Source organism: Scyliorhinus torazame, chromosome 4 (genome assembly GCF_047496885.1).
Source record: "Scyliorhinus torazame isolate Kashiwa2021f chromosome 4, sScyTor2.1, whole genome shotgun sequence".
In the NCBI taxonomy this organism is placed as follows: domain Eukaryota; kingdom Metazoa; phylum Chordata; class Chondrichthyes; order Carcharhiniformes; family Scyliorhinidae; genus Scyliorhinus; species Scyliorhinus torazame.
In genome coordinates this window covers 209,189,049-209,202,183 of record NC_092710.1, presented here as the reverse complement: position 1 = coordinate 209,202,183, position 13,135 = coordinate 209,189,049, and the positions used below count along the sequence as shown (strand labels likewise).

Sequence of the window (13,135 nt, the reverse complement as noted above, 5' to 3'; positions counted from 1 at the left end):
GGCGAAACGGAGGATCCCGCCGACAGAGAATCCAGCCCATAGTCTCTGAAACACAGAATCCCGCCCTCTGTCTGATGAGGAAGGGAGTTCCAAAGAAACGCTGCCCTTGAAGAGAAAATAAATTCTTCACATCCCTTTCTTAAATGGGCAACCCCTTACTTTATAACAGTGACCCCTAGTTCTAGATTCACCAACAAGAGAAAGCATACTCTGCATTTGGATGCTGTCAGGTCCCCTTAGGATCTTATATGTTTCAATCAAGTTGCCTCTCACTCTTCTAAACTCCTACTAGCCTGTCCAGTCTTTCCTCATAAGATAAGCTGCCCATTCCTGTTTTTGTTGAATGAACCTTCTCTGAACTGCTTCCAATGCATTTACATCCTTCCTGAACTAAGGATACCAATACTCCAGATGTGGTCTTACCAATACCCTGTATAACTGAAGCATTCCCGTAACAGCCTCCCCGACTTTTGCATTCAATTCCCTTTGCAATAAACAATAACAATCTATGTGCTTTCCTAATGACTTGTATCTGCATACTTGCCTTTTGCAATTTATGTACTTGGACACCCCAATTCCTCTGAACCTCGGAGTTTTGTAATTTCTCACCATTAATTCAGTTTAGTAACATTGGAGGAATTAGCCAAATAGATTTCACCTACCATCAGGCACTTTCACAGCCACCTCCTCCTGCTCTTCCTGGTCATTTTCCTGGGTCGTTTGGATGTGTTCCACTTCACTCCAGTAGTCATCCATAGACAGTTCGTCCAGGGAATCCTGGGAGTAGGACCGTTCATACTGGGGCTTCCCCATAGTGTTTCTGGAGTGCACTTGGTTCATACTATACTGTCCACATTTCCGACTGCAAAGCAAAGAGCACATGTCTTTAAAAGAGCTGATTCACAAACACCACTATTAGAATATCTTTTGTTCCTTGGATTTACTTTAGGAAAGCTTAGCTGAAAATGTTCAGGTTAATTTTACCAACGGTCTTATAAAACTGTTTTCTGTGCATGTAAATAAATAGCTTGATAATATAGTTATCAGTTTCCAAATCTAATCAGAAACTGCAGAGTTTGGAATTTTATTATACAACCGTTCTTATAAAAGAAAGTTTTTTGCTTTGATCTAAACAAATTCACATGGTAAGATTTTGCCTGTGCATATGATGTTACTGTTAAATGGAGTAAAGTGCAAATTACTTTTTCCTTTTCAGATACTGACAAATCAGTATTTTCTGTTTTTATTTCAAATTTTCATCATGCATTTTTACAAATAGTCACAAATATTGATGAGTGACCTCTTCTATCTATAACATTAAACACGACAGTGATGTAAACTGAAGTAAAATAGTGTGTTGGTACGCTATATTGCTGGATTCATACCGAAACCATTTTCTGCTGGTTATTCATTATGGCAGAAGACGTCTACTGCAATGATAAGTATATGATATTGTCCTTTTATAAAAACCAAAGCCTAGTATTATTACATTTCATTTGGGGCAACAAGTACAAGTGGAGAAATAGAATAACAGAAGAAATAAACAGAAAAAAAAGTAAATGGTGAAAATGCAAAAAGAAAATAAATCAAAGTAAAATACTGGATTCTATAAGCCCGTAACAGTCTGCATACAAGTCATGATTTGAGGAAGGATTTGAACAGAACAGCTTGGGCAGTGGGGATCTTTTGATTTTTAAAATAAGAGATTTAACGTAGCAATCCTTGAATTGATCATCTTGCAATCGATTATAATCCTTGAAGCTGTTAATATACAATCCTTCCTCCCCAACACCATAGCAACCATGAGCAACAGAACTGCTTGAATGTTCCTAGTGGCCAGCATTGCTATGACACAAATGGCAAGGTATAACTTTTCATCTGGAATTACTTTGGAGTATGCCTGTCCATTGTTTTGGTCTTGTTCACTGGCAGTATGCCAGCATGGCTCCAGAGGAAAACATGCTCCTGTAACTTATATTGATTCCATACCCTCCAGGAGTCGCAGAGAACCTCACTCAAGTTCTATTCTTCCAGTGCGAGCCAAGAGCACTACAGTTGGGCCGATCATTTCTTTACCTAACATTCAGAAGTATACTTTACCGCAGGAACTACTAGATTGTCGATCCTTGCTGATTTTCCCCTCCCTATTCCAAGAACACTGAGGCCAGTTCACATCATCCCTCTGCTCATTCATTATGGAACAGGGAAGAACCCATTCCCTCCTGGTCCATATGGTTCAGTGACACATCAGCTAATCTACTGCCTCTGATGGCTGCAACAGCCAATGCAATATTACTCCCAAAAACACGCTTTAAAATCTTCTCATAATAATGCTTTCCCTTAGTGGTTTGCCTTCGAAAAATCCAGCCCTGGTTTTACAAATGACTCCTTTTAACCCAAGATTCTGCTCCACTTTTAACTTCGAATCCAGTCCAGGAGTTTACACAATCTCCTTTTAGGTTTCCTTTGTTTGTCTTAACTGCAATTACACAAACTCCAGGATCCAACCATCAATTTCCATAGTTACTTCAACTCACATTCCACAGGCTGTAGAAAAATCTCACAAACTGTAAATCACTTCAGATATCTTTCTGACACTCCACTTTCTTCTCAGCCCTGTCTGTCTTTACTGAACAGTGCTCTATTCTAGTACCTTTATTTTAGACCTCTTGGAAACTTATTTTCAGTTCTCTGGTTTCCTTAGCTAGCTGCTCTTCAGATCTCTGCACTTGTTTTCTTCACCATTACTCCATGGTATGGCTTTTCTTCTAGAAAAGCTGAGAGGCATGTTCTCTCTCTAACCTTCTAAACCAACTGCTTCTAGCAGAGTAGTAAGAGCTGCTTTCTTGATCAATACATATCTTCAACCACAATCAAATTAGCTAAACTAAACATTTGCTAAACAACACCCGTATCTTTATGCCTTTTATTAATTCTTCACACCATGGCTCCCTCTGAGCACAATAGAAACACAGCTGGAATTTAACCAACCCCCACGCATACAAACATTTTTGTCCAGTATGAATCTAACTTTCAGGCACAGAAACATTAAATTAAGCCCATTTAAAACTATACATTAGTTCTAATGTTTACCAATACAAATATAAATTCTTTCAAACTACTTGTGTTTTCCTAACAGACAATAATTGAAGCAAGTCGCTCACATGATGCTAATGAAACCTATAAAATTGAGACACACCACAAGAAAGAAAATGACCATTTATCTCATTACACGTGTGAGGACCTGATAATGCAAAATCCCCATTTTCCTCAACCTCTCAGTCCACTACTTTATTTTTCCTCTCCTCAATCCTTCTCTCCTCTGCCTCCTCTCTGTCCCTTTCCCTGCAATCTCCCTAAAACGGGGAGAGGTGACTGGTGGTGATTTAAGCTGAGGATCACTGCATCTCAGGCGAGGGGCTAGGTTAAGAAGGTGGGGCCTTCATGAATAAGCTCAGCCGATACAGGGATTGAACCTGCACTTCTGGCCTCTCTCTACATCACAGACCAGCTGTTAACCAATTTAGCCACACATTCCAGTGAAAACCCCCATAATGGGAAATTCTATTATAATAGTACAAATATTTACCTAAAAATTCCGTCACACTTGTAAAGAATGCTATGGTAGGACTTGCAAAATTGCAGTTGTCATATATTTTGGCACATAACCGTTGGGTTGTCACAATAATTGCAACATTTTGAGAGCATGTTGAAAAAGAACTGCTTTGCAGTTGCAGGCTCAGGCCACTGAGTGGCGGCTGGGAGCAGGCAAAGGTTGCTGTCAGTTGAATACCATATTATCTTCTGATTTATATGTTGCAGTTAACTTATCGTTTGAAATATTACATTATTTCTGATTTATTTATTAATACTTTCTTTTTGGTGTCACTTTATTGTTTTGAGAATGTTGCCTTCTCAACATTTAAGCACAGGCCTAAATCGCTGGCTTTGAAAGCAGACCAATGCAGGCCAGCAGCACGGTTCAATTCCGGTAACAGCCTCCCCGAACAGGCGCCGGAATGTGGCGACTAGGCGCTTTTCACAGTAACTTCATTGAAGCCTACTTGTGACAATAAGCGATTTTTATTTCATTTTCATTTCATTTCTCCACAAAATGTACTCTTTTACTGTGAGTGGCGAAGCTCTTTATCAGGGTTTTCCTCTGCTCTTTTATCCAACTACTGTGCACACTTAGGTTCCAAGACCCTCCCTCACAGTAACATTCTGTGTCTCATAGCCCTTACTTAGCTGTTATAACAAAACACTACTTTTCACCACCCCACCCCAGACTGAAGTGTTTATAGGATATGTAGTTGGCATTAAGCCACGAGAGATCAGTTTCCACATGTAGTATAATACCTTGTACCTCTCACAAGCTCTCTCAGGTTTTCACTGCCTCTATGTAGCCAGGCTGTTTATGCAAAATCTAGCTTTGCAGAAGCTATATCTTTCTCCAGCTAAACACTGGGAATAACAAAGCTCCACACCACAAACGTCCCTTCACGTATTTTCCCATTTTTAAAGAATATGGTAAAAATGCAAGTTATTGCATTCAGTCATTACACTTGGGTGGATTTTGTACAGGCCTTGGATGGCTGGTAGTACTGGTGATTCCTCGTGGTTCCTCATAGGGCAGCACGGTAGCACAGTGGGTAGCACTGGGCAGCACTGTTGCTTCACAGCACCAGGGTCCCAGTATCGATTCCCGGCTTGGATCACTGTCTGTGCAGAATAGCATGTTCTCCCTGTGTCTGCGTGGGTTTTCTCTGGGTGCTCCGGTTTCCTCCCACAAGTCCCGAAAGACGTGCTTGTTAGGTGAATTGGACATTCTGAATTCTCCCTCTGTGTACCCGAACAGGCGCCGGAATGTGGTGGCGACTAGGGGCTTTTCACAGTAATTTCACTGTGTTGTTAATGTAAACCTGCTTGTGACAATAAAGATTATTACTATTATTATTATGTTCAAGTCTGTTGGATTCATTCAATTTTTATGGCTGGGATGTCCAGGGCCTGGATTCTCCGATTTTGAGGCTATGTCCAGACGAAGTGTCTAGTTTTATAATGAAAAAGGTCAGTGTCACCCCTCACTGGTGCTCCGCCCGGTGAGGGGCTAGCAGCTGTGCCATGTAAAACCCCTGGCGTTCACAAAAAAAAAGCTGGAAAATTGCCATGTCCGTGGCCGCTCATGCACATGGCGACGACCTGCAGTGGCTGCGTCGTAAAACATGGCGCCAGCTGCACGCGGACCTGGTGGCCAAATAGTGTTACCCCTGGACACCCGCACGCCACCCACTGGACACCCCCCCACCAGTCCCCTCAGAATTCGCTGAAGCCCCCCTGCCAGCAGCACGGCTCCCGCCCGACATTGGCAGCGCTGGACACAGTCCGCAGCCGACACGCTGGGTTTACAAACTGACAGACCACACGCGACCCGCACAGTCGGGAACTCGGCCCATCGGGGGCGGAGCATCGGGGGAGGGCCTCAAAGCGACACGCTGAGGCTGTTGCAACGGCGTGCGGCGCGCTCCTAGATGACACCGATTTGGAGGGGCGGAGCATCTGAAAAACAGCGATTCTGTCACAAACAGGGATTCTCCGCCCAATTGTCGAATACGATTTCTGCATCAAGCAACGGAGAATACCCCCCCCAGATCGCCCTCAGATTTTGTGAACGCAGCCAGTTCACAATGGGATCACCGCAGTCTGCGTAAGACTCAAATCAGGTGTCAGGAGCATTAATAACCATCTAAAGCCAGCATAATAACAACTGACATTTTCTGGTGGAAAAGCCATTTCTTCCAAGACAGCTAAGAACTCAAGTGCAACAATGTCCCCTAGAAAAAGACTTTGGCCGTGATTTTCCGGCCACGCTGTACCCGGTGCTGATCCCATTATGTCAGGGAGAGCCCAACAGTTTGACATTCTTCTGGCCTCCTTCAGCTGGCATGATCAGGTCTTGCCCAGAAAAGGCGAGAACCTGACCAAACCTCATTTGCGGGAACCAGGCACCATGGACACCAAGGGGAAGCGAGGAGGTAAGCAGCCCTCTCCATCTATCTGCATGCAACTCAAAAGTACCTTAGCTGATACCCCAGTGCTGTGAAGGAGGGGGGGGGGGGGTGGGTAGGCCCTTCAAGGGGGCTGGGGATGTTTGGTGGGCTGGAGGGGGCCAGGTTGGGGGTTGTCCCTCGACCGGGGGGGGATTGGGGGGGGGGTTGTACGTGAGGCATTCATGCCATCGTTAAATATTGTGGAGACCCACAACAGGGCCAAACATAGTTGCCGCCTGCCTGTCCTACCAAACCTTCACAGGACAGAGCCGTGGTATAGCTTGTCTTACGAAAGTACATTTCACCCCCCCCTTGAGGTTCCAGCAGGTTCTGTGGTTCCAATGTTGCAGTCTGCCTTCTGTCTAACTTTGTACTCGGGGGTGTTCAACTTTCAGTTTCACTCCCGTTTGACTGGGACCATCCTCTAGCTTGACAGCTGAAGGCGATCTCAAAGGAGGGCTTAGTCTTGTTAGTTGTGATAACATTTGACGGTCCCTGAACTCTCAAGTGCCTCTTTGAAAAATCAGGTGGCCTGTCTGAAAGGGTGATTAGTGGATTGGATGTCCTGCAACCTTTGATGCCTGAACAGTGTGCCTGAACTCTAGGAGCATCAGCACCATAGAGGCAGCTGCCAACACTCAAATAATAAAAAGCAGGGGAAACTAAAGGTAAAGTCGCCATAGTCCCAGATGACCATAGGCATTTGAGGGGGAGAGCTAACTGGTGGTGATTTCACCCGAGAATCACCACATCTCAGGCAAGGGGCAAGGTTGAGCAGGCGGGGCCTTCATGAATAACCTTCATAGGGGCGGTACGGTGGTGCAGTGGTTAGCACTTCTGCCTCACGGTGCCATGGACCCAGGTTCAATCCCAGCCCCGGGTCACTGTCCGTGTGAAATTTGTACATTCTTCCCGTGTCTTCGCGGGTCTCACCCCCACAATCAAAAGATGTGCAGGTTAGTGAACTGACCATGTTAACTGGAAAAAAACGAATTGGATACATTAAATTTATTAAAAGAGTGAATAACCTACATGAATAACCACTGAGCACCCTTTCACGGCCAAAGGGTAACTATCTGGATGACCGGATAACAGCTGAGCAGGACCTCCCTAATTTTGGCAATTTTGCGGGCGAGGTCTGGATCTAGGGGCTCCTGATCTGTACGGGTGCGAATGTGTAGAGCGAGGCTTCCCAGCACAACTGGCTCACTGGATGCCACTCTGAGAGGTGGCGGGGCAGTCGGAGTAAGGGTGGGAGAGGGTTGCAACACTGACTCCCTGTCGAGCTTAAAGGCACAGTGCAAGTTCAGGCAGCCCAGGTGCTTTGAGTGTGATGGCATGACAGCAATAAGATCTCGGGGTCCCAAGGCTGAGTCTCAACCAGGAATGATTCTTTGTCCCTCGTTGGCATCTTCTGCGGCATCTCCCAGTTGTCAGCCGACAGGTGAATCCGAGAGGTTATGGATGATCTGTATGCCTGGGCATCTGACTACAATATCTTTGAGCTGGACCAAGCCCAAGATGCCCAGACTGCAGGAGTCGTCACCAATGCTGGGGATGCCCCATGACCGGGGGCCATCTGTGGCATGAATGTTGCCCCGCAAGCACATGGGCATCAGGGAGTTCCCTTTGTAGACCAGTAAGCCTAACGTCAGTAGTGGGGAAAATTCTAGAATCCATTATCAAAGAATTTATAGCAGGTTACTTAGAAAACAGTGGCAGGATCTGAAAGAGTCAGCATGGATTTATGAAGGGGAAATCATGCTTGACAAATCTACTGGAATTCTTTGAGAATGTAACTAGTAGAATGGTGAAGGGGAGCCAGTGGATGTGGTATATTTGGACTTTCAGAAAGTCCTGCATAAAAGAGTAGTGTGCAAAATTAAAGTGCATGGGATTGGGGTAGTGTATTGAGATGGATAGAAAACTGTTTGACAGATAGGAAACAAAGAGCAGGTTTAACAAGTCTTTTTCATATTGGCAGGCAGTGACTAGTAGGGTACTGCAGGGATCAGTGCTGGGACCCCAGCTATTCACAATACATATCAATGATTTAGATGAGGGAACAAAATGTTAAATCTCCAAATTTGCAGATAACACCAAAATGGGTGGGAGGGTGAACTGTGAGGAAGATGCAGAGCTTCTTCAGTGTGATTTGGACAAGTTGAGTGAGTGGACAAATGTATGGCAGATGCAGTATAATGTGGATAAATGCGTGGTTATCCACTTTGGTCGCAAAAACAAGAAGGCAGACTATTATATGAATGGCCATAAAGAGAGGGGAACGTAGAACGAGACTTGGGTGTCCTTGTGCAGCAGTCACCGAAGGTAAGCATGCAGATGCAGCAGACAGTAAAGAAGGCAAATGGTATGCTGGCCTTCATTGCGAGAGGATTCGAGTACAGGAGCAGGGATGTGTTGCTGCAATTAAGCAGGGCCTTGGTGAGGCCACACCTGGAGTATTGTATGCAGATTTGGTCTCCTTATCTGAGGAAGGATGTTCCAGCTATAGAGGCAGTGCAGCAAAGGTTTATGAGACTGATTGCTGGGATGGCAGGACTGATGCATGAGGAGAGATTGACTAGGTTAGGATTGTTCTTGCTAGAGTTCAGAAGAATGAGGGGGGGGATCTCATCGGAACCTATAAAATTCCACCCGGACTGGACAGGGTTGATGCAGGAAGGATGTTCCTGATGGTGGGTGTGTCCAGAACCAGGGGCCACAGTCTGAGGATACGGGGTAGACCATTTACGACAGAGATGAGGAGAAACTTTCGTCACCCAGAGAATGGTGAGCCTGTGGAATTCGTTACCACAGGAAGTAGTTGAGTCCAAAACATTGTATGGTTTCAAGAAGCAGATAGATATAGCACTTAGGGCGAAGGGGATCAAAGGATATGGGAGAAAGCGGGATTAGGCTACTGAGTTGGATGATTAGCTGTGATTATAATGAATGGCGGAGTGGGCTTGAATTGAGACTAATAGCCTCCTCCTGCTCCTATTTTTCTATATTTCTATTAACTGGAAGGGGTTCCACTCTCTGAATGTGCAGATCCAGTGCGACCACCACCTCAGGATCATGCAATGTGTGCACGCTATCCTGGGAGCGTGCATGACAGCTACATTCTGGAGCATTTGTACATCGCTGGTGCCTTTGAGGCCCTCCCCAGGATGACCTGGTAGCTCATGAGGGACAAGGAAAACCCGCTGAGATCATGGTTGATGATGCCAGTGCAGAGGCCTGAGAGGACCCCAAGGATGGAGGACAGGTGGTGGCAAGGGTCCAACAGGCCAGGAGGGCCAGGGAGACCCTCACAACCTCCAGATTCACATGAGATGAGGTTGTGTGTCCGTCAGTTCTGCACACCCACTTCCACCCCCATCACACCATCTCTTCCCCAATCTCCCTGATCCACCTTCCCATACCCCACTGTCACCCCTCCAAGGGCCAATGGTGCACCCACCAGAGTAACGGGCCTTGTTGGCACTGTTTACGGGTCACTATCATGAGACACATCACCTCCATACTGCCAGAATGCCTTGATCCACTGCAATTCGCATACCGTCACAACTGGTCCAAAGCAGATGCTATCACCTTGGCCCTATACTCATCCCTGGAGCATCTCGACAACAATGACTCCTAAGTCAGACTCCTATTCATTGGCAACAGTTCCACCTACAACACCATAATCCCAGCTAATCTCACATCCAAACTCCAAAACCTAGGACTTGGCTCCTTCCTCTGCAACTGGATCCTCGACTTCCTGACCCATAGACCACAATCAGTAAGGATAAACAATGGCACCTCTTCCAGCATAGTCCTCAATACCGGAGCCCCGCAAGGCTGCGTACTTAGCCCCGTACTATACTCCCTATACATATGCGACTGTCAGAGTCAGAGTACAGGAGGGAGATAGAGAACATAGTGGAATGGTGCAACAACAATAATCTCTCCCTCAATGTCAGCAAAACTAAGGAGCTGGTCATCGACTTCAAGAAGCGAAGTATCGTACACACCCCTGTCTGCATCTCCGAGGTGGAGATGGTTGACAGCTTCAAATTCCTAGGTGTGCACCAACAATCTGTCCTGGTCCACCCACATCGATGCTATGACCAAGAAAGCCCACATCCCCTAAACGTCCTCAGGAAACTAAGGAAATTCGGTATATCCACATTAACTCTTAATAATTTTTACAAATGCACCATAGAAAGCATCCTATCTGGCTGTGTCACAGCCCGGCATGGCAATTGCTTGGCCCAAGAAGCTGCAGAGAGTTGTGAACACAGCCCATCATGTGAATGCGCCCCCCCATCCATTGATTCTGTCTATATCTCCCGCTGCCTTGGGAAAGTGGGCAGCATAACCAAAGGTCCCTCCCACCCGAGTTATTCTCTCTTCCAACCTCTTCCATCAGACAGAAGATACAAAGTCTGCGAACATGCACAAACAAATTCAAAAATGGCTTATTCCCCACTGTTACCAGACACCTGAATGACCCTCTTACGGACTGAACTGATCTCTCTACGCATCTTCTCTACTGCTGTGGCACTACACTCCGTATGCTTCACCCAATGTCTATGTCTATGTAATTACTTTTGTAAATACATTCTACTATCGTATGTCCTAGGTTTTTCATATATGGAACAATCTGTCTGGACTGTATGCAGAACAATACTTTTCACTGTATCTCGATACACGTGACAATAAATCCAAATCGAAATCTAAATATATTCAAGACAGGAGGGTGATGAGCGCTCAATATGAGGAAAGCTTGATAGCTCCTCAGGTTCTGATTAAGGACATGATTCAGCGGACCAATGTTAAAGTCCAGTTTTGGGTTTGGCGAGGAGTTCCATGATGGCTGCATTAGCGAGACTGCAGCCCAACGTTAACGGCACCTAGTGCCAAAAATGAACCCCCACGAGATTCAAGACATTACCGGCTCCCTTGCCATCTGATTCGCTGAATGTCTTGTTAAGAGGAAAAAGGTGACTTATGTAAGGCTGAGGAAACAAGGTTCAGACAGGGCATTGGAGGGATACAAGATAGCCAGGAGGGAACTGAAGAAAGGGATTAGGAGAGCTAAGAGAGGGCATGAACAATCTTTGGCGGGTATGATCAAGGAAAACCCCAAGGCCTTTTACACATGTGAGAAATATGAGAATGACTAGAGCGAGGGTAGGTCCGATCAAGGACAGTAGCGGGAGATTGTGTATTGAGTCTGAAGAGATAGGAGAGGTCTTGAACGAGTACTTTTCTTCTGTATTTACAAATGAGAGGGGCGATATTGTTGGAGAGGACAGTGTGAAACAGACTGGTAAGCTCGAGGAAATACTTGTTAGGAAGGAAGATGTGTTGGGCATTTTGAAAAACTTGAGGATAGACAAATCCCCCGGGCCTGACGGGATATATCCAAGGATTCTATGGGAAGCAAGAGATGAAATTGCAGAGCCGTTGGCAATTATCTTTTCGTCCTCACTGTCAACAGGGGTGGTACCAGGGGATTGGAGAGTGGCGAATGTCGTGCCCCTGTTCAAAAAAGGAACTAGGGATAACCCTGGGAATTACAGGCCAGTTAGTCTTACTTCGGTGGTAGGCAAAGTAATGGAAAGGGTGCTGAAGGATAGGATTTCTGAGCATCTGGAAAGACACTGCTTGATTAGGGATAGTCAGCACGGATTTGTGAGGGGTAGGTCTTGCCTTACAAATCTTATTGAATTCTTTGAGGTGACCAAGCATGTGGATGAAGGTAAAGCAGTGGATGTAGTGTACATGGATTTTAGTAAGGCATTTGATAAAGTTCCCCATGGTAGGCTTATGCAGAAAGTAAGGAGGCATGGGATAGTGGGAAATTTGGCTAGTTGGATAACGAACTGGCTAACCGATAGAACTCAGAGGGTGGTGCTGGATGGCAAATATTCAGCCTAGATCCCAGTTACCAGTGGCGTACCGCAGGGATCAGTTCTGGGTCCTCTGCTGCTTGTGATTTTCATTAATGACTTGGATGAGGGAGTTGAAGGGTGGGTCAGTAAATTTGCAGACGATACGAAGATTGGTGGAGTTGTGGATAGTAAGGAGGGCTGTTGTCGGCTGCAAAGAGACATAGATAGGATGCAGAGCTGGGCTGAGAAGTGGCAGATGGAGTTTAACCCTGAAAAGTGTGAGGTTGTCCATTTTGGAAGGACAAATATGATTGCGGAATACAGGGTTAACGGTAGAGTTCTTGGCAATGTGGAGGAGCAGAGAGATCTTGGGGTCTATGTTCATACATCTTTGAAAGTTGCCACTCAAGTGGATAGAGCTGTGAAGAAGGCCTATGGTGTGCTCGCGTTCATTAACAGAGGGACTGAATTTAAGAGCCGTGAGGTGATGATGCAGCTGTACAAAACTTTGGTAAGGCCACATTTGGAGTACTGTGTACAGTTCTGGTCGCCTCATTTTAGGAAGGATGTGGAAGCTCTGGAAAAGGTGCAAAGAAGATTTACCAGGATGTTGCCTGGAATGGAGAGTAGGTCTTACGAGGAAAGGTTGAGGGTGCTAGGCCTTTTCTCATTAGAGCGGAGAAGGATGAGGGGCGACTTGATAGAGGTTTATAAGATGATCAGGGGAATAGATAGAGTAGACAGTCAGAGACTTTTTCCCCAGGTGGAACACACCATTACAAGGGGACATAAATTTAAGGTGAAAGGTGGAAGATATAGGAGGGATATCAGAGGTAGGTTCTTTACCCAGAGAGTAGTGGGGGCATGGAATGCACTGCCTGTGGAAGTAGTTGAGTCAGAAACATTAGGGACCTTCAAGCAGCTATTGGATAGGTACATGGATTATGGTAAAATGATATAGTGTAGATTTATTTGTTCTTAAGGGCAGCACGGTAGCATTGTGGATAGCACAATTGCTTCACAGCTCCATGGTCCCAGGTTCGATTCCGGCTTGGGTCTCCTCTGGGTGCTCCGGTTTCCTCCCACAGTCCAAAGATGTGCGGGTTAGGTGAATTGGCCAATGATAAATTGCCCTTAATGTCCAAATTGCCCTTGGTGTTGGGTGGAGGTGTTGAGTTTCGGTAGGGTGCTCTTTCCAAGAGC

At 45.7% G+C, this 13,135-nt stretch overlaps 1 protein-coding gene across 2 annotated transcripts in view; it reads right to left on the bottom strand.

The window, feature by feature from the left end:
- The window catches only part of arhgap18 (Rho GTPase activating protein 18), a 117,964-nt gene that overhangs the window by 60,825 nt on the left and 44,004 nt on the right, over positions 1-13,135 (bottom strand). For both annotated transcript variants that reach the window (XM_072499216.1, XM_072499218.1), the window contains exon 2: positions 663-862. In XM_072499216.1, the coding sequence (XP_072355317.1) occupies positions 663-862 (200 nt within the window). The remainder of the gene's footprint in view (positions 1-662; positions 863-13,135) is intronic.